Below are 23,962 nucleotides of genomic sequence, written 5' to 3'. Positions count from 1 at the left end.
TTGGTACTGGGTTGGAGGGGGTCATCGGATTTTTATCTGCTTGTCAATTTTTTCACGACTGTGCATGTACGAATCATTCACATGAGAGCTTCCTTATGTGAAGAATGAGTAGGTTTGAAAACAATTTTTAAAGATCGTGACAAGTTGGCCTATCCACTTCCCCCATTGTTGGAGCGTTATCCATCGAGTGCTTTATCGCTAATTGAGATAAACCTTCAGTCACAGCTTCAACAATAGATGGATTCTAGAAGAGGTCATGAAAATGTTCCTGCCAGTATTCCAAAATTTTGGAAGGATCCTTGATGAGTGATTATCTTTTAATTTCAAAGGAACTATCAAGGCGAAACACCTGATGAAGAACTCCAAACATTGTTTTTGAGTCTTTTCTATCAGAAGCAGACTGCGTGTGTTTTTCATCCGCCTCGGTTCTCTTTGCAGAGTGGTCTTGTGGTCCTTGCGATGCATTACCTTGTGCGCCTTGGTGAAGGGCCTTTTCACGAAGAAGGTGTTTCTCTTGAAGTAACTTATTGATTTCCTAATCATTTTCATCAAACCAATCCTTATTCTTCCTTTTTTTTTTCTTTTTTTTTTAAGCCTAACTCATCTGAACCAGCCAAATATATTTGTTCTTTGTAGTTTTGCCATGAAGAAGGTATTGCAGAATACCAGTGATTGCTCAGAACAGAACTCTAGTAACCGTAACCCCCCCTAAACACATATGTAATAAAAATGTACGGCACTCGTCTTTTTTCAATAACATCCCTCCAATTATCTCCCTTTAATGCTTTCACTCTCTCTCTTTCTCTGTTTCACTTGTTACTTCTCTTTTTCGCGACAGCAGTGAATTAGTAGCAACAGTAGTCGCTGAAGCGACGAGGTTGCTATGGAAACCAGTTATAAAAAACGTCGCTCACCTCCTTGCATAATTGAACAGCAGAAAATTCATCATAACTTTTGTTTTACTGAACGAAAATTGAACATTTTTTTTTTCACAATATAGCTGAGAAGGTGATGTATAGACTGTAATAATTGTTTCAAATTTGGTCGAAAAATGAGTGAGCGGTGAAGCTTTAAAGCAGTTCTAAATGACTAAAGCTTATATTTAACCATATATTCAAACACTACCGTGTTTGAATATCACGTGTATGTGTGTGTGTATATATATATGTGTGTGTGTGTATATATATATATATATATATATATATATATATATATGAGGAGAAATAAACTATGTAAATTAACATTGAAAATATTAATTGTTAAAAAAAAAATAAACGATTATTGCCTTATTCCATGGAGTTTTAGACATTAGTTTGTTTGTTTTTTTTATCCAGGGTAAATGGCTTGCAAAATAAAAGTATACAATTGTTATAGGATTGCTAGATAGCATAAAAATCGAAAACTTGGTAAATTGTTAAAGTTATTATATTTGAAAAATTGTAATGTCTGAAAAAGGTGGAAAAGGATATTGAAAGTGACGTCCCAGAATCCAGATATAGTCAATATCTATATTCGACCTGCGTGATAATCAAAACAATTGAATACGGGATGATGAGACTCATTGATTTGGTCATTTGTTTCAGCTTGCTCATTAATTGGATATCCAGAAACGTAAATAAATATGTTATTTCGTATGGGATTCAAATCTTTCGACGATCCTATTTCCTTCATGAATCGTCAATGAAATTAGATAATGGGTGTTTTAATAAGAGACAGACAGACAGACAGACAGACAGACAGACAGACAGACAGACAGACAGAGTATCAAGCTGCAAATTCATCAGACCGTTACTATTCAGAAGTCAATAAAGAAAAGACTGATGGGGGAGAATGGTTAAACTAAACCGGATTCATTGTATGCAATAACTATAGCAACAAAATGTCGTTAAAAAATGGATAAATGCAGATGGAGTAGGGATGGACACCGAGACGGGGGCTGCAAATTAGAGAAAAGAGGAAGATAAACAGCTTCTCTTTTTTTATGTCCGTTTATTTACTTATTTCATTATTATTTTTTTTTTTTTGCGCGCCATCAGAAATAATTGATAAAATGCAAAACTGGAAAAACCGGTTTTACGCATCGATTACTGTTCCTAATATTAGCATTTTCTAATAGCACAAAAAGAAAAACTAGCAGAGCATGTAGCACACACACACACACACACACACTCTCTCTCTCTCTCTCTCTCTCTCTCTCTCTCTATATATATATATATATATATATATATATATATATATATATATATATATATATATATATATATACTTGTTTATTGTTATATAAACATGCTCACATCCCGCTGCTACAAATAGCCACTTGTTTCAATCAAACAACAGATATCATCAGGCAGCGACTTGACTATTCAAAAGTTCAATGAATAGGTTATTCATTGAACTTTTTTGTAGCAGCGGGATGTGAGCATGTTTATATAACAATAAACAAGTATTATCAGCTCTTTTTATTGAGCACTATCTAACAACCTCGTTGAATTCATTAGTCCATTACTTTTGAATATAAAAAAAACCCGAGTATATATATATATATATATATATATATATCGCATATATATATCGCATATATATATATCGCATATATATATCGCATATATATATATCGCATATATATATCGCATATATATATATATATATGCGATATATATATATCGCATATATATATATATCGCATATATATATATCGCATATATATATATATCGCATATATATATATCGCATATATATATATCGCATATATATATATCGCATATATATATATCGCATATATATATCGCATATATATATATATCGCATATATATATATCGCATATATATATATCGCATATATATATATCGCATATATATATATATATCGCATATATATATATATCGCATATATATATCGCATATATATATCGCATATATATATATCGCATATATATATATCGCATATATATATATATCGCATATATATATATCGCATATATATATATCGCATATATATATATCGCATATATATATATATGCGATATATATATATGCGATATATATATATGCGATATATATATATGCGATATATATATATGCGATATATATATATGCGATATATATATATGCGATATATATATATGCAATATATATATATGCGATATATATATGCGATATATATATATATCGCATATATATATCGCATATATATATATCGCATATATATATATCGCATATATATATATCGCATATATATATATATATCGCATATATATATATCGCATATATATATATTGCATATATATATCGCATATATATATATCGCATATATATATATATCGCATATATATATATCGCATATATATATATCGCATATATATATATCGCATATATATATATCGCATATATATATATCGCATATATATATATATATCGCATATATATATATATCGCATATATATATATATATATCGCATGTATATATATCGCATATATATATATCGCATATATATATCGCATCTATATATATCGCATATATATATATATATATATATATATATATATATATAATGCATTACCAGAAAAACAAAAATAAAGACATAATATCAATATACTAAGGATACAATATAAAAGAACTGACTACCTGCTTTATTAAGTCCAATGACGTAAGATTTGTAAGTGTATATTGTGTATTTTTTTTCTTTTTGCTGGACACACACACACATGTACACACACATAACTTGAATGCCTACTAGACACTATCTTCGAGTGTCTAATGTCTCTCTGTATGGGGGTTCGTCAGGATATCCTGGAACGAGGACACTTCCCCCTAGAAGTAAACTCTGACTAAATATTTAAATTACATAGTACTCGCAGCCCAAATAAGATTCCCTCGGCATGGTTACCTCACAGTAGCTTATGCGAGGAATATAGCACTTTCTCTGAGTGATGTTGTCTATAGTAACAGCACTAAGATGGATACTCCACCAGACTAGATGAATTCTTGTCCTGGTAAGACCAAGAGACCAAAAAAGAAAGATTTACTACAACACGCTTAATTGATTAATTAGGGAGATTAATGTTCTTCGCTTCTTTGCTAACTCAACATTTGAGAAGTAAATGAGAAATTTAGTAGAATATCCGAATAATTATATAAAAATCAAGTCAAATAAAACACACATGCACATTTTCAGCTTTTCCTTTACATAACAGACTAGCTATTCCGACCCAGTGCTGCCCATCAGTATTTATACTCCATGTTTGTGTCACATTGCCAGGGAAAATTGAGGAATCCATGAGTATTATTAACTCTTTCTTTCTTTTATATATATATATATATATATATATATATATATATATATATATATATATATATATATATATATATATATATATACTTGTACTTTTTTGTAGAAAAAGAAATCCCATACAGTGCTCTATTATTAGGGAAAGAACCTTTCTCGAAATAAGAGCAATATATTTTTTGTATAATATATACAGGAATTTACATTTATATCGGTAGTCGGTACCGACGGTTTCAAGCCCGGTAGTTGAGGGCTGCTCTTAATGTCCGCCTCAGGCTCTCTTCAGCCGACTCTCATCTCATTGATGTAGATCAGGAAGAGATGAGAGTCGGCTGAAGAGAGCCTAAGGCGGACATTAAGAGCAGTCCTCAAATACCGGGCTTGAAACCGTCGGTACCGACTACCGATATAAATGTAAATTCCTGTATATATTATACAATATATACACATATATATATATATATATATATATATATATATATATATATATATATATATATATACACACACATACTAGTAGGCCGTCCTGCGGTCCCTGTTGTAAAATATGCTTAAATATGATATTTTAATTCATGCAACTATTATATTTATTATTACAGAGCCAATTCTCCATTTATTATTATATTGTACCCAATATGTAGTAGTTATTTCAAAAGTTAAAAAAAAATAATAACTTGGGTCTCAGCTAGAATCAAAACTGAAACATTTAGCTTTTCAGCCTATGTCGTTTCTGTTTGAGCTATTGACAGATCGATAAGAAAGGCGTTAAAAATAAGGCAGCCTTAAATTATTAATGTATATTTTCACATGCACAGAAATAACAGGTTTAGTTGGCTTACATTTGCCAAGCTAAATATTTTTGTTCAATTTTAAGTCCTTAGCAACTATTTTTACCAGCTAAAAACCAAATTGAATTTGTTCCACAGATCCAAATCCTCTATATATCAAGTCTGTAGACCAAAACTTCAAAGAGGAGTTTATTTGAGACCATTCCAAACTCATACAGACAAAGTCATTTATATGTATATATAAGAAAATTAAAACTGTGAATTGAACTTTACAATCAAAATTTATTGTTCGACTGAATACTCCGATAAACAAATTACAAAGTCCTTATTCCATGGAGTTTCAAAGAATGCTATTCTATTATATGGATCATCACACTGGACTTATTTTCGAATCAATTATCTCTAAAGAACTTTTTTGCATTTTGGATCAACCTGAGAGGATTTTCATGCAAGCTGAAATATTATGCGCAGTTTGTTTGTTTTTAAATATATTTTTTACATATCCAACATTTTTTTCACTTTTTTATTTGGCCATTTATAACTACAATAAATTGCGATTTCACTTAATGCCTTAACTAGCAAATTCTAGCATTGCTACGAATATAATTTGCTGATTTCTTTATGTCCTTTGATGAGAAGAATAACAAGGATAGCATTTTTTGAAACTCTGCAGAATAAAGACTTTGTAATTTGTTTTTTGGGGTATTCTGTCGAAAAATAAATTTTGATTGTAAAGTTTAACTTACAGTTTTAATTTTCTTTCTCTTATAATAAGCTCTACTATCTATTGCGTATTGAGCTTTTTTAATTCGGTTGGGATTAAATTTTCTATATATAAATACTGTTATTTATATTAGTGTGAAGTTTACCATTGCGTACATCAGGTAAACACTACATCACTTGTTTTCATTAATATATATATATATATATATATATATATATATATATATATATATATATACATATCATTAATACAACGCAAGTATACACAATGTAGAAAATATGCATAAATAGAACTGAGTGTTATAGTTAATTGAAACCAATAATCCACTAAGAAACTATAAAAAATGAAAGTTCGTTTTACAAAGAAATATGCAATTTAGTTAATCATAATGAAGTCGCTTACATATCTATGACTGGGTATATTAAGAAATTTATTTTAATAATTTTTCAATAGAAAATGTAGGCTTTTAATACCAATGTTAGTGCAATAAAAAAAACTCAACTTATATATCACTCTATATTATAGAACGAAGGATTACTTGTATTGTAAAATACAATCTGTTCGGCTTCAATCGACTATATTGGTCCTTAACTAAACACATTCATTAATCCATACATACATATATATATATATATATATATATATATATATATATATATATATATATATATATATGTACAATATCACTGATCTGCCAATACCTGATTTTCAAACCAGGATGTAGCATCTGTTCTAATCGGTATCAGGAAGATGTCCTTTCAGGCCTTACCCTCTTATATATATATATATATATTATTAAAAACATTATTACAATGATCCAAATATAACTCTCAATGAAAAACCAAGACACAGAATAATAAAATAATGTTAAAAAATACACATTGTCGGTGACTACTCCCTTATTTAAATATATATATATATATATATATATATATATATATATATATATATATATATATATATATATATATATATATATATATATATATTACTAATAAATGGATAAATCAGATGGTATGTGTTAAAAAATGAAAGATCTCTACCTCAATGTTTCATCCAACTGTTGCATATGCTTTTTCAAGAAAAAATAGCTAAAATCCAATACATAACCAAAAAGGAGGAATTTGGCCACTTTTAGCTTTCATTTCTAGAAAAAAGTCCAAGCAATAGTTAGATTAAGTATTGAGTTTTAGGTTTCACTTTTCCATTTGAATTGACAGAGTTATTGTGTAGGGAAATATACACAGACAGCCAGACAGACACTTTCACTTATATATATATATATATATATATATATATATATATATATATATATATATATATATAATTCATTAAAAATTTGAATATCTTATTCAAATATCTATTAAGTATGTTTATGTGCATAAAAGTTATCCATGGATATGCATGTTTCTGGGTATCACTTGTCGTCAGTAATTTTACATTTCAAAGCGATAAAAATCGTACATAAATTTGACAAGGTACCATGGTCTAGTGGTAAGACATCGGGCTACTTATCGAACTGTGACGGGTTAAAACCTTATTAAATGTTTTACCATGCTGATAACAGGTGATACCCAGAAACATGTATGTCCGTGATAATTTTTATGCATGTAAAAATATTTAATAGATATTTGAATAAAATATTAAAATGTTTAATAAATAAGAATTAATAATAATAACAAAAATACATCCCATATAGGAGCGACTAGAATAAAAACAAAGGGCAAGTAACTCCCTCAAAACGCTCAGGGAGCATAAAAACTACCACAGAATCGCTAATAAAGAATACATAAATAAACAAATATATATATATATATATATATATATATATATATATATATATATATATATATATATATATATATATATATATATATATTAGTGCATTGGGATGTGTTGAAAAGAAATCAATAAAGTGCTTAATCGCAAATATGAGGGTTAAAATACAAATCATTTATTTAAAAAATACATCTTACATATTTCTGAGAAGTACCATATTTTCATTGACATGGATTGACCTTTTAAAGTTAAAAAAAATCACCAGTAAATTCTTTTTGAACTCTATTCTTCAGTTTGTTTTCATTTTGTGAGCTGATGATGATTTGATTGGATTTTTAACGACCTTTAAAAAGTCAATCCACCTCAATGAAACCATGGTATGTCTCTGACATATGTAACATATAGTTTATCATTAAATAGTTTGTAAATACATATATGTGGGTGTGACATTTGTTTGCTTATTTTGTTTGCAATAGATTTTGAATTGAAAGCACTCTACCTAAATGCTAATTGGAAATTATTTTTCCTCACCAATTTGATACCCTTTCATATGAACTGATACATATGTATTTTTAATATTATAATCTATGGACACCTGTTTTGTCGTTATATGAATTATCAGCGTTACTGAACCTAATTACAAAATTCACATATATATATATATATATATATATATATATATATGCTTCTCCTTCATCACACGAGAAAAAAAAGTATCCCAGACAAAACCATTTGACATGTTCAGGAGAAATGAAGAAAGCAAATAGCAAGTATGATCACTCCCCCCCCCGCCTTCTGAAATGAATTCGAAAAATAGTATTTTACTCTATTTTCCATAATGAGACTTTTTCCTCCCCTTTGTTCTTTCTATATCATTGATACGTTGTTGTTGTTGTTGTTGTTGTTGTTGTTGTTGTTTGTTGTTTGTTGTTGTTTTTTTGTTTATTTTTCTTCTTTTTTATTCAACTTTCATGTTTGGGACGTTTTCTTCCTGTCTAATTTATTTTTTGTTTAACTTCACCAATTGCAACATTATTTTATATGAATATTAGTACGAACGCTAACGAAACATATTTTTTTGTTTGTGCTTGTGTTTTGTTTTGTTTTTTTGTTTTTTTTTGGAGTCATTTTTTTTTTTTTTTTGTAAAGGGTGTACGTTCTTACATAATAAACAATAGGAAATCAAGCGGAGACAGCTGCAACTCGGTTTCGCGCCCAACTGTCACACGATGTGAACTAAAGCGAAACGCAAAAACAAAAGATACAAACAACTTTAAAAAAAAAAAATTCTAATTATAGCAAACAAAAAAGAAAAAGATGAAAAATGAAACCAAATCCATTTTAAGTATTCTCAGTATGTTAGCAGCTGCAAGAAACAATACACATGCAACAGAATTGCCTCAGACACTCTTGGGCAAGGTGTTCACATAATTCAGAAATCCATATTTCTTATCCTTTCTAACTGTTTATTATACAATAAAACCCACCATGCATATTTGAAAGTCAAACACACGCCTGATAAAGGGAAGGCATCCCGAAATATAGCATCCCAGACACACCACCTGATGCAAGTAATAACATTCTACACGTAAAATATTGTATATAAAAATATGTGTATAAGTTTATATGTATGGTTATACATATATACATGAATCGGATGAATAAAAGTAAAACTGCATAGCTGGTTGCACCATTATATTTTAAGTTGCGTCAGTTTGAGTCTGTCATGCCTTAGCATTGTTTTGTTTTCTATAAACTTAAAATCTCTTTTTACATTTATTATATTTTATATATTATATGATTATATTTATTTATTGTATTTTATATATTATATGATTATATTTATCTATTGTATTTTATATATTGTATGATTATATTTATTTATTATATTTTATATATTATATGATTATATGATTATATTTATTATATTTTATTTATTATATGATTATATTTATTCATTATATTTTATGTATTATATTATTATATTCATTCATTATATTTTATTTATTATATGATTATATTTATTTATTATATTTTATATATTATATGATTATATTTATTTATTATATTTTATATATTGTATGATTATATTTATTTATTATATTTTATATATTATATGATTATATTTATTTATTATATTTTATATATTATATGATTATATTTATTATATTTTATATATTATATGATTATATTTTATTATATTTTATATATTATATGATTATATTTATTTATTATATTTTGTATATTATATGATTATATTTATTTATTATATTTTATATATTATATGATTATATTTTATTATATTTTATATATTATATGATTATATTTATTTATTATATTTTATATATTGTATGATTATATTTATTTATTATATTTTATATATTGTATGATTATATTTATTTATTATATTTTATATATTATATGATTATATTTATTTATTATATTTTATATACTATATGATTATATTTTATTATATTTTATATATTATATGATTATATTTTATTATATTTTATATATTATATGATTATATTTATTTATTATATTTTATATATTATATGATTATATTATTTATTATATTTTATGTATTATATGATTATATTTATTTATTATATTTTATATATTATATGATTATAATTATTTATTATATTTTATATATTATATGATTGTATATATTAATTATATTTTATATATTATATGATTATATTTATTTATTATATTTCATATATTATATGATTATATTTATTTATTATATTTTATATATTATATGATTATATTTATTATATTTTATATATTTATTTATTATATTTTACATATTATATGATTATATTTATTATATTTAATATATTATATGATTATATTTATTTATTATATTTTATATATTATATGATTATATTTATTATATTTAATATATTATATGATTATATTTATTTATTATATTTTATATATTATATGATTATATTTATTATATTTAATATATTATATGATTATATTTATTTATTATATTTTATATATTGTATGATTATATTTATTTATTATATTTTATATATTATATGATTATATGATTATATTTATTATATTTTATATATTATATGATTATATTTATTTATTATATTTTATATACTATGTGATTATATTTTATTATATTTTATATATTATATGATTATATTTTATTATATTTTATATATTATATGATTATATTTATTTATTATATTTTATATATTATATGATTATATTATTTATTATATTTTATGTATTATATGATTATATTTATTTATTATATTTTATATATTATATGATTATATTTATTATATTTTATATATTGTATGATTATATTTATTTATTGTATTTTATATATTATATGATTATATTTATTTATTATATTTTATATATTATATGATTATATTTATTTATCATATTTTATGTATTATATGATTATATTTTATTATATTTTATGTATTATATGATTATATTTTATTATATTTTATGTATTATATGATTATATTTTATTATATTTTATGTATTATATGATTATATTTTATTATATTTTATGTATTATATGATTATATTTTATTCTATTTTATGTATTATATGATTATATTTTATTATATTTTATGTATTATATGATTATATTTATTTATCATATTTTGTATATTATATAATGATATTTATTATATTTTATATGTCATATGATTATATTTATTTATTATATTTTATGTATTATATGATTATATTTATTTAATATATCTTAGAGTGGCATGGCATTGTAACATTGTTATTACTTTTAAAAATGAACCAAACCTTTTTTGTTTTTTGTTTTTTTTTGTTTTGTTTTTTTCATTCTAAACAAAACGTATTGCCATTTGGAACTACGAGGTACCTTAAATAAGTTTCCTGACTTTGTTTGTACAGGCATTTAAAATTGTCATAGACTGTTGAAAATTCAGAATGAAATGACTGATCAATTTTTATGATTTCAGGTTCAAATGGACAGCTACAGCAAGAATTGGAATACACCTTACTTCTGGACGTGAGCACACCTTAGAAGAACGATAGTCAATAAAATTCTGTTTAAACTTGGAAAACATGCTACAGAAACGTATGGAATGCTCCAGATTGGTTTTGCATCATCTTGCATGAACCGAGCATCAGTTTTTGCATGGCTAAGAGATTCATAGGAAAACAGGGAGTCTGCGAAGGATAATGATAGGTGTGGGAGGAGTAAGGAAGTCAGAATACCAGATTTGATTGGCCAAATAAAGCATTTCGGCACTTCTGTATGACAGTTACATATAAGCAACAGAGACGAGTTATTGACTCCTGTTCTTAGAAAGAGAACTGACATCTAGCGGCTATTATGTGAACCTCAAATATAAACAAGTGTTTACGATAACGCAAAAAATATATAAAATAATACAAAATAAATACACAAAATATGAAAATCGAAACATCGTATAAAAATAAGTATCTAAATATAATTTTAATGTATTCATATAATTTTTTTCAGTAATTGATTCATAACTGAAAATAAAATAATATGATAAAAATATGGAGCATTTATAGATTGTTTTTAGAATTATTTTTTTTACGGTAAGGTTGTATAAAAATATGAAGCATTTATAGAGGTTCAAAAATAATTTGTTTGGGGGGGGGAGGTTGTACTGAAAGATTGTATAAAAATATATCGAAATATAATTTTAGTTTGCACAAACTTTTAAGAAAGGGAGAGTTATCGAACCCCTGACAAGCGACATCCGTCGGTGATTCTTGAAACTAAACTACAAACATTTGCCTCATGTCACTGTCATGCAGAAGTGCCAGAATTTCATATGATAAGGACCGTCATATATCTATAGAGACATTAAGTGCACAGTTTGATGTCAGCATGGGAACTGTACACACAATTATTCATGGGGAACTGAATATGCAGAAGAATTATGCAAAGTTTGTCTCAAGGGTGCTCAGAAAAAAATCAAAAAGAAAGGCGTTGTCATGACAGCAGGGAGATGGTCGAGCTGATCAATTCAGTTTCCTATAGTCCAGACCTTGCATTCTGTAACTTGGTTATTCTCCAAGCTCAAAGAAAACCTTAGAACTTGTCGTTATGAGACAACTGAGGAGATGAAAGAGGGTGTGACAATGGTCATTGACACGTTCACACAAGGGGAATTCCATGGGGCCTTCCAGAATTATTGGAACAATACAACAAGTGCACTGCAGTCAGAGAAGATTACTTCAAAGGGAACTAGAGTTTCATGTGTGTGCTATCAATAAGAGTGCACATACGAAAAACGTCTGTAAATTTATTGAAGACACTTTGTATTTGGTATTGTGTCTAACAGGAGACTATTTAGCAGCAAGATGTTTGTTCACATTACATTTAAACTTTTGCATGTTAGTACAGTCAGGGCAGCAGGGAACATAGAGAGAAGTCCAAAGTCTAGCAGTTTGAGCGAAGAAACTATTAGAGTAGAAGGTTTTCTGGTATCTAGGGGACCTCAGTGAAGAGGTGGGATTTTGCTGCTTGTCAGGTTAGTCAGGATTATGTGTGTCGAGGGGTCACAAGTACTATGAGTTCATCAGATCACATTCTATTAAAGTACTCATAAAACAGACACAGGAATACGACATTGGGGTGACTGAACAGTGCAGGACCAAGATTTGAGCATCTTTTTTTATCCTTGTCTAAGAGGGAGATTCAAGTGATAGACGCACCAGCCAAGATGTGGCAAAATATTCCATGCATGGGCGAATTGTGCGTTTGTAAAGATATAAGATGCTCTCTGGTGTGTGTAATATTCTAAAATGGTAGAGGAAGCCCACCTTTTTTGCAGCAGCCTTGGCAATGTCCTCAATGTTTTTGTAGTGAAGAATCCCGTTCTAAAAGCAAAAGAAAAATGATCTCCGAAATATTCTATGCTTACTTGGTTGAAATACTTAATACTGATTGGATTAAAATACCCAATGTTAATTGGTTGTGTATGCCAGATTTTAACCAATCAGAAACAGTCACTTCTTGGACAAATTTATTGGATACGGATCCCTGAGATCCTTGGGGGTGGGGGGTGAAAGCCTGAGAACATTACTAGGTTTTCTCAATGCATTTCTTTTGGGATTCACAGTTCATGTGGAAATTGATTGCATTACACTTATTTTTGATTGGAAGAATTAATTCAAGAATCACATCCCGTAATGTTGACAAAGCTATATGAATAGTCAATTATTTATTTTCACTTTAATTGTATACTACTACTACTAACATTATTGTAATGTTAAGCCAGCAGTCGATTTTTTTGGCGTTTATTGTGTCTGATATTCATAAACGACATCCCTGATAAAATTGTGTTCGAGATGGGTATATTTGCTATCATGTTAGAAAATTACTCACACTTGGCAGTAACTTATATCTCAACAAAACCACCAGTCACCCATTCAGAGAACTATTACTGTCACATACAGGCCGATGCATCCATCATTAGTATCTCTCTATTGGACAGGATTCAAAAAAGAGTCTCCAACCTAATAAAAGTGCTGCATTGTCAACAAAGCTCCAACCTCTTTCCACATCACCGTAATGCTGCATCACTGTGCTTGTTTTACAAGTACTTTAATGAAATGTGTTCTGACAAACCTTTATTGTAGAGGTTCTCTGATGTGGGGGAACCTTTTACTCTGAAAGTCTTTTTTTATTTCCCCTTGAACTGCAGAACTTTGGAATTCTCTCTCTATTTACTGCTTCCCTAACATACGGAAATTTAAGTGTAAAACGGACAGACATCTCGCTGCTCAACTCCCTACTAAAAGTGTTCCTATATACTTCTTAGTAGCCCCTTAGATCGCAGTGGCAATTTGTCTATTTTGAGGTGAATATGAGAAAAAAATGCTGTGTTTTTTTTTAATTCTTTTTTACCTACAATCAAGGCATATTGCCACTTGGAACATAATAGTCTACTATTTGGTATTGTGTCTAATAGAGGATTGGGGGGGGGAGTTGAGCAGTGAGATATATGTTCACATTATATATCAATTTTTGCAGGCTAGTACAGTCAAGGAAACAGGACAAAGTTTAACAGTACGAAGGAATAAACTATTAGTTTAATCATTTATAAGTAAAGTAAAGAAATAATAACGAATCCTGTAGCATCTCTGTTATATAAAAGTCACTTTTTTTTTTTTGTGTGTGTGTGTGTGTGTGTGTGTGTGTGTGTGTGTGTGTGTGTGTGTGTGTTCCTTCCTCATAAGCTCAGCTCTTTTGGAACCTACCTTTTGCAAATTTTATACAAAGGTAATTTATTTGCCTGGTAGTGTTCTTAGATATGTTTTGTACATAAATTCATCTGATAAGTATAGAAAATCGAAGAAAACCCATCTTAAAAATAGCTTTTTCTCTCCTATAGATAAAAAAGAATAATTTTTACAGGGAGAATATTTTGCGTTGCACCGGACAAGTGAATTAATAAAATTTCAGCAAATCATTTCTTCTTAAAAAAAAAAAACGAATTTATTATGATCTGGAGATATAGCTTAGTGGTAGAGCATTCGACTACAGATCGAATGATCTCCTGTTCAAACCCGGGTGTACGTGGCCATGTTATTTTAATTTTTTTCTTATTAATGAGTTCGATTTATGATAAAAGAAGAGTATCATTTAAAATCGCCGCAAATCATTTCTTTACTTGCATATTTTAAAAATAAACATTAATCAGAAGTGTTTTTTCCAGGGCATTCATCATCAAACCCAAATATCAGCTGACATAATGGAAACAAACACAGACGTAATTTGATGTATGCCATATTTTTTTTTTTTTTTTTTTTTTTTTTTTTTTGCGAATCAGTCCAACGGGCACATTATTCCTCATAATATATAATAATCAAAAATTAAAATACCATGTTTAAGCGTATTGTATGACTGGGCAATGCCGGGCTGGCAGCTTGTCCAAAATAATCCTTACCAAGTTCTATTCTCATTGTTCTGTTTTTATTTTATATTTTTATTTAGAAACTTACATCATGGAAAACAACCGCGATCTGGTGCTATTCAAACCGAAAAGAAACGTCTCTATTACACTTTCTAAAGACGGCCTCTACCACATCTCCTTCTCGATAACATTGAACTGTGAAATTATGAACCACAAAGAAATTTTTATCACACACCATGCGGAAAAAAATAAAACGTCCGAAATTTTGATGCAGAAGAATATGTGCGGACAATACAAGTCTTCTTGTTTTGAACAGAAACTTTTTCTGGCCAAAGAATTTGACAGCGTTCTCTTGAAGTCCGAATGCAGGCTTAACAAATACGCTGGCAATTTTCTTACGCTGGCGTACGTTAAAGATTAGCGTGTCAACGTTTCTGTCTAACTAATCTAAAAAATGTAACAAATTTATAAAGTTATATTCATAATGTTTCCAAAAACGAAAAAGTGTTATTATTATGATTAGTTGCTCTGTTAATAGCTCTGCTGTGCTGAAGATCTGACAAAACTTTAGTATAGGCATTGAGACACAGGATCTGTAACCGACGGTGTTTTTTGGCTGGCATTTCTTCTCCGCTTTTTTTTCTTTTTCTTTTTTTTTTTTTTTCACAAAGTATTTTAATCTAAGATTAATTGTACTGTGTTTGACAAGGAGTGAGTTTACTAGCTGAAAGAACAAATATACGCACATAAAATGAATCCGACATTTTTGTCTTTGAAAAATATATGCACTTTATTATATCACTAGTGCACATACCCGGCGATGCCAGGTAAAAAAAAAAAAAAAAAAACATTGCCAGTCGGAGGGTTTAGTACGACTTTCTTGAAGTTAGATTTTTGAAAGCATAAAACAGTTATCTTCAGCTATGAAATTCAAACAAGGAAATAAAATTCCATAGCTTAAAAAGGAAATGATTCATAGGTTAAATGAAAACTTACTTCCGTTTTTAATTAAAAAAAACATTGAATTAAATCTAAATTAAATTAAAAATGAAGTTAAAAAATTAATTCATATAATTTTTCTAAATAGAATACTTAAAGCGATTTTATTACTAATTTCCATTGAAAATTTAGAGCTAATTATTAAAACAGGTTTTCTTTAATGTAATATACAAATGAGATAACCTCTTGAATGTTGATTCTTTTTGAATAAATAGTATGTATAGAACTCAAGAAGCTCGCTCACAGTTTAGTAGGAGGTCGATTCACACCGCTAGTTTATGTACGTTTGTACGAAACAGGCTTGAGTACGTGTTCCCTGCCTAGGCATGGCACACGCCGACCGTAAAAGCAACCCCCAGACTAGATCAAGATAATCCCGTAGTGGATCAGTCCCTTAGCTAGTTGGTATAAATGAGTTCCATGTCCCCAATGTTTATTTTTAGGTGTCAGGATACCTCCAAAGAAGCCCAGTCAGTCCTGATTAATTTATTTTAGTCCAAACCCGTCCTGATGTTACTTTTCTTGGAGGTCACCGAATATCTCTTCCCCCCCCCCCTTATTTTGTCCGTAGCTGTGCCCACTCCCTCTTAGGAAGTGCTCCCTTGTTTTCGGCCGATACCGAAAAACAGGAAGCATTTCAAAATTAAATAGGTAAGAGTGGGTCCGTACTAACACATTCACCGTTTAACGTTTTATTTGGTTCATTTATTTTTTATTACTGTTATTTTTCTTTATTTTGGGGTGTTTTTAAGGCTCTCATTGTCCCCGCCCATCATCCGCATACACATCACAATTTCATCCGCATATATCATACACATCACAATTTCCATTTTGTCATTATTGCATTGTAAATATAAAGTCATTATATATTTTATTTAAAGAAAAAAGGAAAAGCCATTGTATATAATTTTATTGTTAAAAAAAAAAAATGTACATATTGTCATCTGGGGCTTTAAGTAGATCCAACTCCTAGAGTGAATGCGGTATTGTGGTGATTGCAACTAGTGATAGGGAATAGACAAGTGGATGACCCCCGACACCCATTTTCCCCCACACACCCTTTCTGGCCTCATGCCACATTTAAAAAGAATTAGTTGCCTGTTTTATATAATTTTAACCCTAAAATTCTGTAAAATTTGCGATTTTTCTTCTTAAATAAATATTTAAAAGTATATAAGCGTTTGTTTTCAGCATTTAAAATTATTTGTGAAACGGCACATGTTTTGTACATATTAATCAAATTATGAACAAACAAACAGGAGTATAACTTTATTATAATAGATAAGCTTAGCCTATGGCTCCATTACATAGTTTTCAAAGCATCTTTTTGGTATAAACCCTAATCCTAACTCTTTTTCTTATGTTAGCATATGTTGACTGTTCCTGACACACAGGAAATTAGCTTGTGTACATGTGTTTAACTATGTAAAAAAATGCAACAAATACAGATTAATAACTATTTTTACACTTTTTCGTTTTTGGAATCATTACTATTACTGATATTATTTTAAAAGAAATACAACCCTAATCTGACCAAAGTCACACAGTTGGTTGGTTGGTTGGTTTTGTTTTACAGCATATTAACCTTTTTTGGATTATTTAATGCAGATTCTTGTAATGAAAAAAAAATTCTTAATAGAAATTTTTTCTTCTGTTTAACCCATAGTTGGGACTCTAACAAGTACTACCACTCCGGGTCAGAGTGGACCTGGGAGCAATGGTAATTAAGAGGTGGCTCCACACTCTCCAAATCCTACAAACTGAGGCCTCACCATTGGATATAGTTCAAGATCATATCCAGGACTGAAATATAAATGGAAAATTATTTAAAAACAATTTCTTTGGTATATAAAAGAAATATAGATTTATAGGAGGCATCACAATGCCGAGATGTAACGGATAGACACGAACTGAAGCAAAATCAAATATATTTTATACACAGACACAACGCTGCATAAGATATATTTTAAGTTGCTTCAGTTTGTGTCTATCTCTGCATTGCATTACCTCCTATAAACTTAAATTTCTTTTATATACACTTCGAACAATGCTTGAAGCAAACTACATTAACCTTTTTCGAATTATATTTCCTTGTGATCTGAAATTTTTCTGGTTAATCTATAACATTTCAAAATAATTAAAAATTAATACATCAGTTGTCCCTTGACAAGTGAACCATTTTATCTCATTAAGAGATGGAATTACATAAGTACTACAACTACTAATAATTTTTGTAATTGTAGAAACAAGAACCATTGTCCATTGATGAATAAATGCCTAACAGTAAATGTATGCAAAAGTAAAAATCATTAACAAAAAAGAGAAAGCATATGTAATAAATATATATCCTTTTAATCTGTGTTTTTATATGAAAGACACTGTCTATGTGTGTGAGTTCATTTCATATACACTCGGAAATGGCTGAGCCAATTTTATTTTAATCTTTGCAGTGTATATATAAGCCTAAATTTTTTGCACATTAAACAATGTGCCAAGCAAACTACATTAACCTTTTATCAATTTATTAGGTTGGTGCAAAAATAATGTCGTTTATATATATCAGAGAATCAGCAACTATGTCCTAGAGCCTAGCTGGAGTCCGAACACGGTACCCCCGTAATAATAATAAAGGGTTGGGTTCGAGACTCCTAACAAACGGTTCCCCAGTTCAATACAAAACACCTGATGAAGGCCGGAGGACAAAACGGTCGAAACAATAGTGACAATAACAACCAAGATGAGGAAGTCAGTCCGACAATCTCAATCAATATATATATATATTTGTCTTTACATAAGCAGTAGTTTGTTGCTACACAGTCATGAGCATGTTTCGGTCTACTAGTATTTACTAACTAGAGACCTCATCAGGCAACAACCCTTATTTTCGAAAACGGAATTCCAAATGAAGAGCGAAAATCTATCCCCGGCAAAAGAAGGCTTTTTTTTATCATGAGTGTGAAGAACAGAGTTAAATTGGGTGCGAATTTATTAGTTTATTCATTCTCGTATCTGTTTATTTACTTATTTATCGGTGACTTTATTCATTTTCGTGTTGGTGTTAGGGGTTAGAGTTTGTGGGTTGAGGGGATTTGGTTCTAAAACTAGGGCTATACAGATGTTATCTTAAACAAGATGTAACCTGCTCTACTTTAGTATTGAGCACTCTAGTATGAACCTCGTTATATTTTACTGGTTACCCTACCTTTGGAACATAGCAACCTCAAATTATATATATATATATATATATATATATATATATATATATATATATATATATATATATATATAATTGAACTTCAATAAACGACATTATTTTTGCACCAACCTAATATTTGGATTTACCTACTACCTAATGATATGTTGGCAAATAAGAACCTTCTTTGCATAAGTGACTATTTTCGCTTTCACTTAATTTCTTAGGTCCATTTCGAGACATCACCAAGACAAGTCGTATATCTTTCTTCTCACCTTTAGTAAGATATTTATTAGAAGAAAGGTAACATCGACTCAACTCCATTTCTATAGTACACACATAAGCTGGACCAACCTATTTCATTTCAGATCAAGCTTTTCAAAGAGGATTCTTTTCTCAGAAGTGTAAGATAACCTTTAAAATTTAAAGATTGCTAAAAAAAAATTTTTTTTAATGTTAAAATGTTTTAAACAGTTTAAATAAAGGTTGTAGAAAAATGTCCCTTTAAAAGAGTTATTTTTCTATAGAATAGGAAAACTATTAATATATTTTATAAGTCACACATTTTTATAACAAGTGACATTCATTTTTTCTTAATCTTATTTTAATTCAATAAATGTTCAGATAATTAATGTTACTTGTGTCATTGTGTTATTGTATTAGATTTGTTTTGTTTTTATTTAAAAGTTATGTGAAACTGACATTGATTTGCTCCGTTTTCTGTTCTAAAAGATAACCTGAATTTTCAATTTTCTGTTTTGACAATGTAATTAATTAAAATGTGTGTGTGTATATATATATATAAAATTTTCGATAACCAAATATAAAATGAGAACATCATATGGTGTATTTCCTTATGCATTACAATTGCTTCATAACTATTTGAACAAATTCAAATATTATATCATTTAAAAATATTCCAAAATAGCTACTCTTCAGACGCTGAAATACATTAGTTATACATATATGAATACATTCATAATCCTTATTTTAAGGGATAAAGCAGCTGGACTTATCTCTATATCATTTTTATATTTTACTAGCAGGGGTGCCCGGCGTTGCTCGGGTGTTTGGAGGTGTATGCTGTGCAAAAAAAGCAAAAAACAAAAAAAATGGTTAATTTTTTAAAACTTTGACCCCTATTATGACCCCCTTAAAATTTATTGTTTCGGGCTCAAATCACTTTATTAAGTTAGATCCAGGTTCAAGGAACCTATATCTAAAATTTCAAGTGTCTAGACCCAAAATTGTCGGAGGATTTTGGTAGAGTTCTTAAAGGTCAAATCGTTGAAATTTGACCCCTTAACAGCCAAATTTCTGGCTGACACCCGTCACATCGATTTTCCCAAATCTCAGTACCCGGTATTTCAAATTTCGAGTCTATAGACTAAAAATTGACAGAGTTATTGCGTAGGGAAATGTACACAGACAGACAAACACACAGACACACAGAAAGACAGACACGTTCACTTTTATAGATATATAGATTTTTATTATTTAAAAAAAAATTTCCATTGCCTTTGAATTGATTAATTAACCAACTTTCGTTTTTCTATTTTATATTCAATTAATTGTTTAACATTTTTTAAATTTTTATAATTATTTTCCCAATTAATTTATTTTATTGATTTATTTCCAAAATACTAATATACACCTTCAAATTTTATTTTCTATTTTATATGTTTAACTATTCTTTTCTCAATCGGCCATAGTTTCGTATAAATTTTATTTACATGTCACGACCCATTAGTTGATTTTTTTTCATGCGTTATTTCTTAAGAAGGGATTATAATTAAAAGGTTTAAATAATAATTAAAATTTATTTCCATCCCATTTATGTTAATAATTTAAGTTTTAAATTTAACTTATTAAGTCTTATCCTTATCTAAGTATTATATTTTTATTTTTAATCTTTACTATCCATTATCCTCCCTAAAACCCTTACGTTGTAAGGGAGATAACTCCCTTTTCCCAATATTTATTTATCGAAATTACATGTATTCTTACTTTAATATTTTAACTTTAGTATTTATTAATCGCCTTTGCTTAATTAAAAAATTATAGTTCTAACCTTATCCTCTTTATAGGTTCAATTTTTCCTTTATTTTGCTTCAACTTTGTATTTTGATTTAATCTATTTTAATTCACCATAATCTGTCTTTCTCCATATCTCAGTTACTTAATGTTCGATTTTTTTATTTCCTCTTGTGTTATTGAAATTACTCAGGTGTTATTTTATTACCAATAACTATTATTAAATGTAAATATATTTCAATTTCCCTTATTTAGGTTATAATTAGTTTAGTTTCTATATGTTAATTTTATGATCTATTAATTTATTTATTGTACCATTCTAAAATCTTCCTATTAAATTTAACATTCTCTTACCATAATTACATTTTACTCTCAACTAATTTTTTTATTACAAATTGTCATATCTCACAATTACTTAATGTTCGATTGTTTTTTAACTTCCTCTTGTATTATTGAAATTACTCAGGTATTATTTTATTACCAATAACGATTATTAAATATAAATATATTTCAATTTCCTTTGTGTAGGTTATAATTAGTTTAGTTTCTATATGTTAATTTTATGATCTATCCATTTATTTATTGTACCGTTCTAAAAATTTAATTCTATTCAATTTAACATTCTCTTACCATACTTACCTTTTACTCTTAACCTATTCTTTAATTTTTTTTTTTATTATAAAATGCTATTTTAATCAGGTTTTACGCGTGAGAATAGAGATTTATTTCTATGAAGACAGCTTTGTATAACATCTAAATTCTTTAATTGGAATTTATTGAGATGAGTATTATTTATTAATTTCATTTTATTGCAGATTATTATCCTCATCTTTTCTTAGTTGTTTCCCGACGTTTCGGCCAACTATTCCTCTGGCCTTCGTCGGAGCCCATGGCGCAGTTGATAGAGACGTTGAATCTTTACGGTCCTAGGTGAGAATTGTCTGAAGATAGCGGTTTCAATCCTAGCCAAAGCCAGCCAGAGGCTTACTTGGCCAAAACATGGTGAGACAACAACAACTATGGAAGGCAGTAATTGCAGTGAATGCAGTCAGGAGATTCAGAGTTCTTATCCGTCACGATTACCACATGACAAAGGCAGGTCAGAGTGCTGCTCAGGCAATTAAGGGTGGAGAGAGTAGACCATCCCAGTCTCGAGAGGTGAAACCGAAATGAAGAAAAACAAATAACAAAAAGGAAAAAACCAACAAAAGCTGGTCACAACTACCAACTTAGTGGTGCTGGTCCCGAAATTCCAGACTCCCAGAAGGGATCGGTTTTCGGGTCCGAGCTCCCACAAATGTGGAGTCGGTCCTCGAGGTCCTGACTCCCCAAAAGAGGGGGTCTGGTCCATGTTAACGAAGGTTAGTATGCAAAAAACACCTTAAACCTAGCCCAAGAGCCCGGTGGTGGATCCCTTCCAAGAGCAGAAGTTCCGTATGCTGAATATGGAATTCACTATATCATATATTTCTCAAGTAAACATAAATTACTCGATTTATATTTTCTAGCTTTATCAAAGATTGACCATTTCAATTCAAATTCTATTTTATTCCTACATAGTTCTCTAACCCAATCACCTAACCCAATCGTGTTCCTTTTCTTATTTTTAATAATTATTTTTGCTCTATCCTTATTTCTATCATTATCCTCAATCTGGTTCTGTCTCTGGTCTAATTTTAAATGATGCAACATGGCTTCGGCATCTGTTCTTAAAACAACATTTAGTTCTCCCTAGGTATGTCTTTTACTATTATCCACCTTAACTTCACATGTATATACAATTTAAGAGATTAATATAGCAGGGCAACTACATGACCATGAAAGAAAGAATAAATGTTAAGAATAAAAATAACTATTAAAATAGTAAGAATAAAAAGAATGAAATTAAAAATAGTGAAGAACCATGTAATAGTTATAATGCTATTAAGAATGAGAGAATTAGACGCAAAAAATAAGTCTGGTTTAATCCACCTTTCAGTGAACATATACAAAATATTATCCCTTTAATGGACATTCGTTAGGTATTCTACAGATGTATTTTTCTCAATATTTAATTCAATTCAATTATTATTCACTATTTTGCTTATTTTACCATTATTAGAACTTAGTTTTACTTAGATTCGCAGCAGTTGAGAATGAAAGTTTTACTGCGTTCTTATTAATTATTTTACTTAATCTATTTTCTGGATGGAAGTTCTTATCAATTATTTTGTAAAATTATTTAGGGATAATATTTTGTATAA

The 23,962-nt window shown here is 28.7% G+C and overlaps 1 protein-coding gene across 1 annotated transcript in view; it reads left to right on the top strand.

Moving 5' to 3' along the window:
• LOC145293941 (uncharacterized) overlaps nucleotides 1-20,322 on the top strand; it is a 45,286-nt gene extending 24,964 nt beyond the window's left edge. Inside the window, exon 3 of the mRNA XM_080140801.1 lies at nucleotides 15,574-20,322. Within this exon, the coding sequence (XP_079996927.1) occupies nucleotides 15,574-15,914 (341 nt within the window). The 3' untranslated portion in view covers nucleotides 15,915-20,322. The remainder of the gene's footprint in view (nucleotides 1-15,573) is intronic.
• Nucleotides 20,323-23,962: the final 3,640 nt, after the last annotated feature.

The sequence above is a fragment of the Euprymna scolopes genome, chromosome 15 (genome assembly GCF_053919585.1).
Source record: "Euprymna scolopes isolate OS-2025 chromosome 15, ASM5391958v1, whole genome shotgun sequence".
Classification (NCBI taxonomy): Eukaryota; Metazoa; Mollusca; class Cephalopoda; order Sepiida; family Sepiolidae; genus Euprymna; species Euprymna scolopes.
Note: the sequence above shows the minus strand (reverse complement) of the source record. Positions and strands in the feature narration are given on the sequence as shown.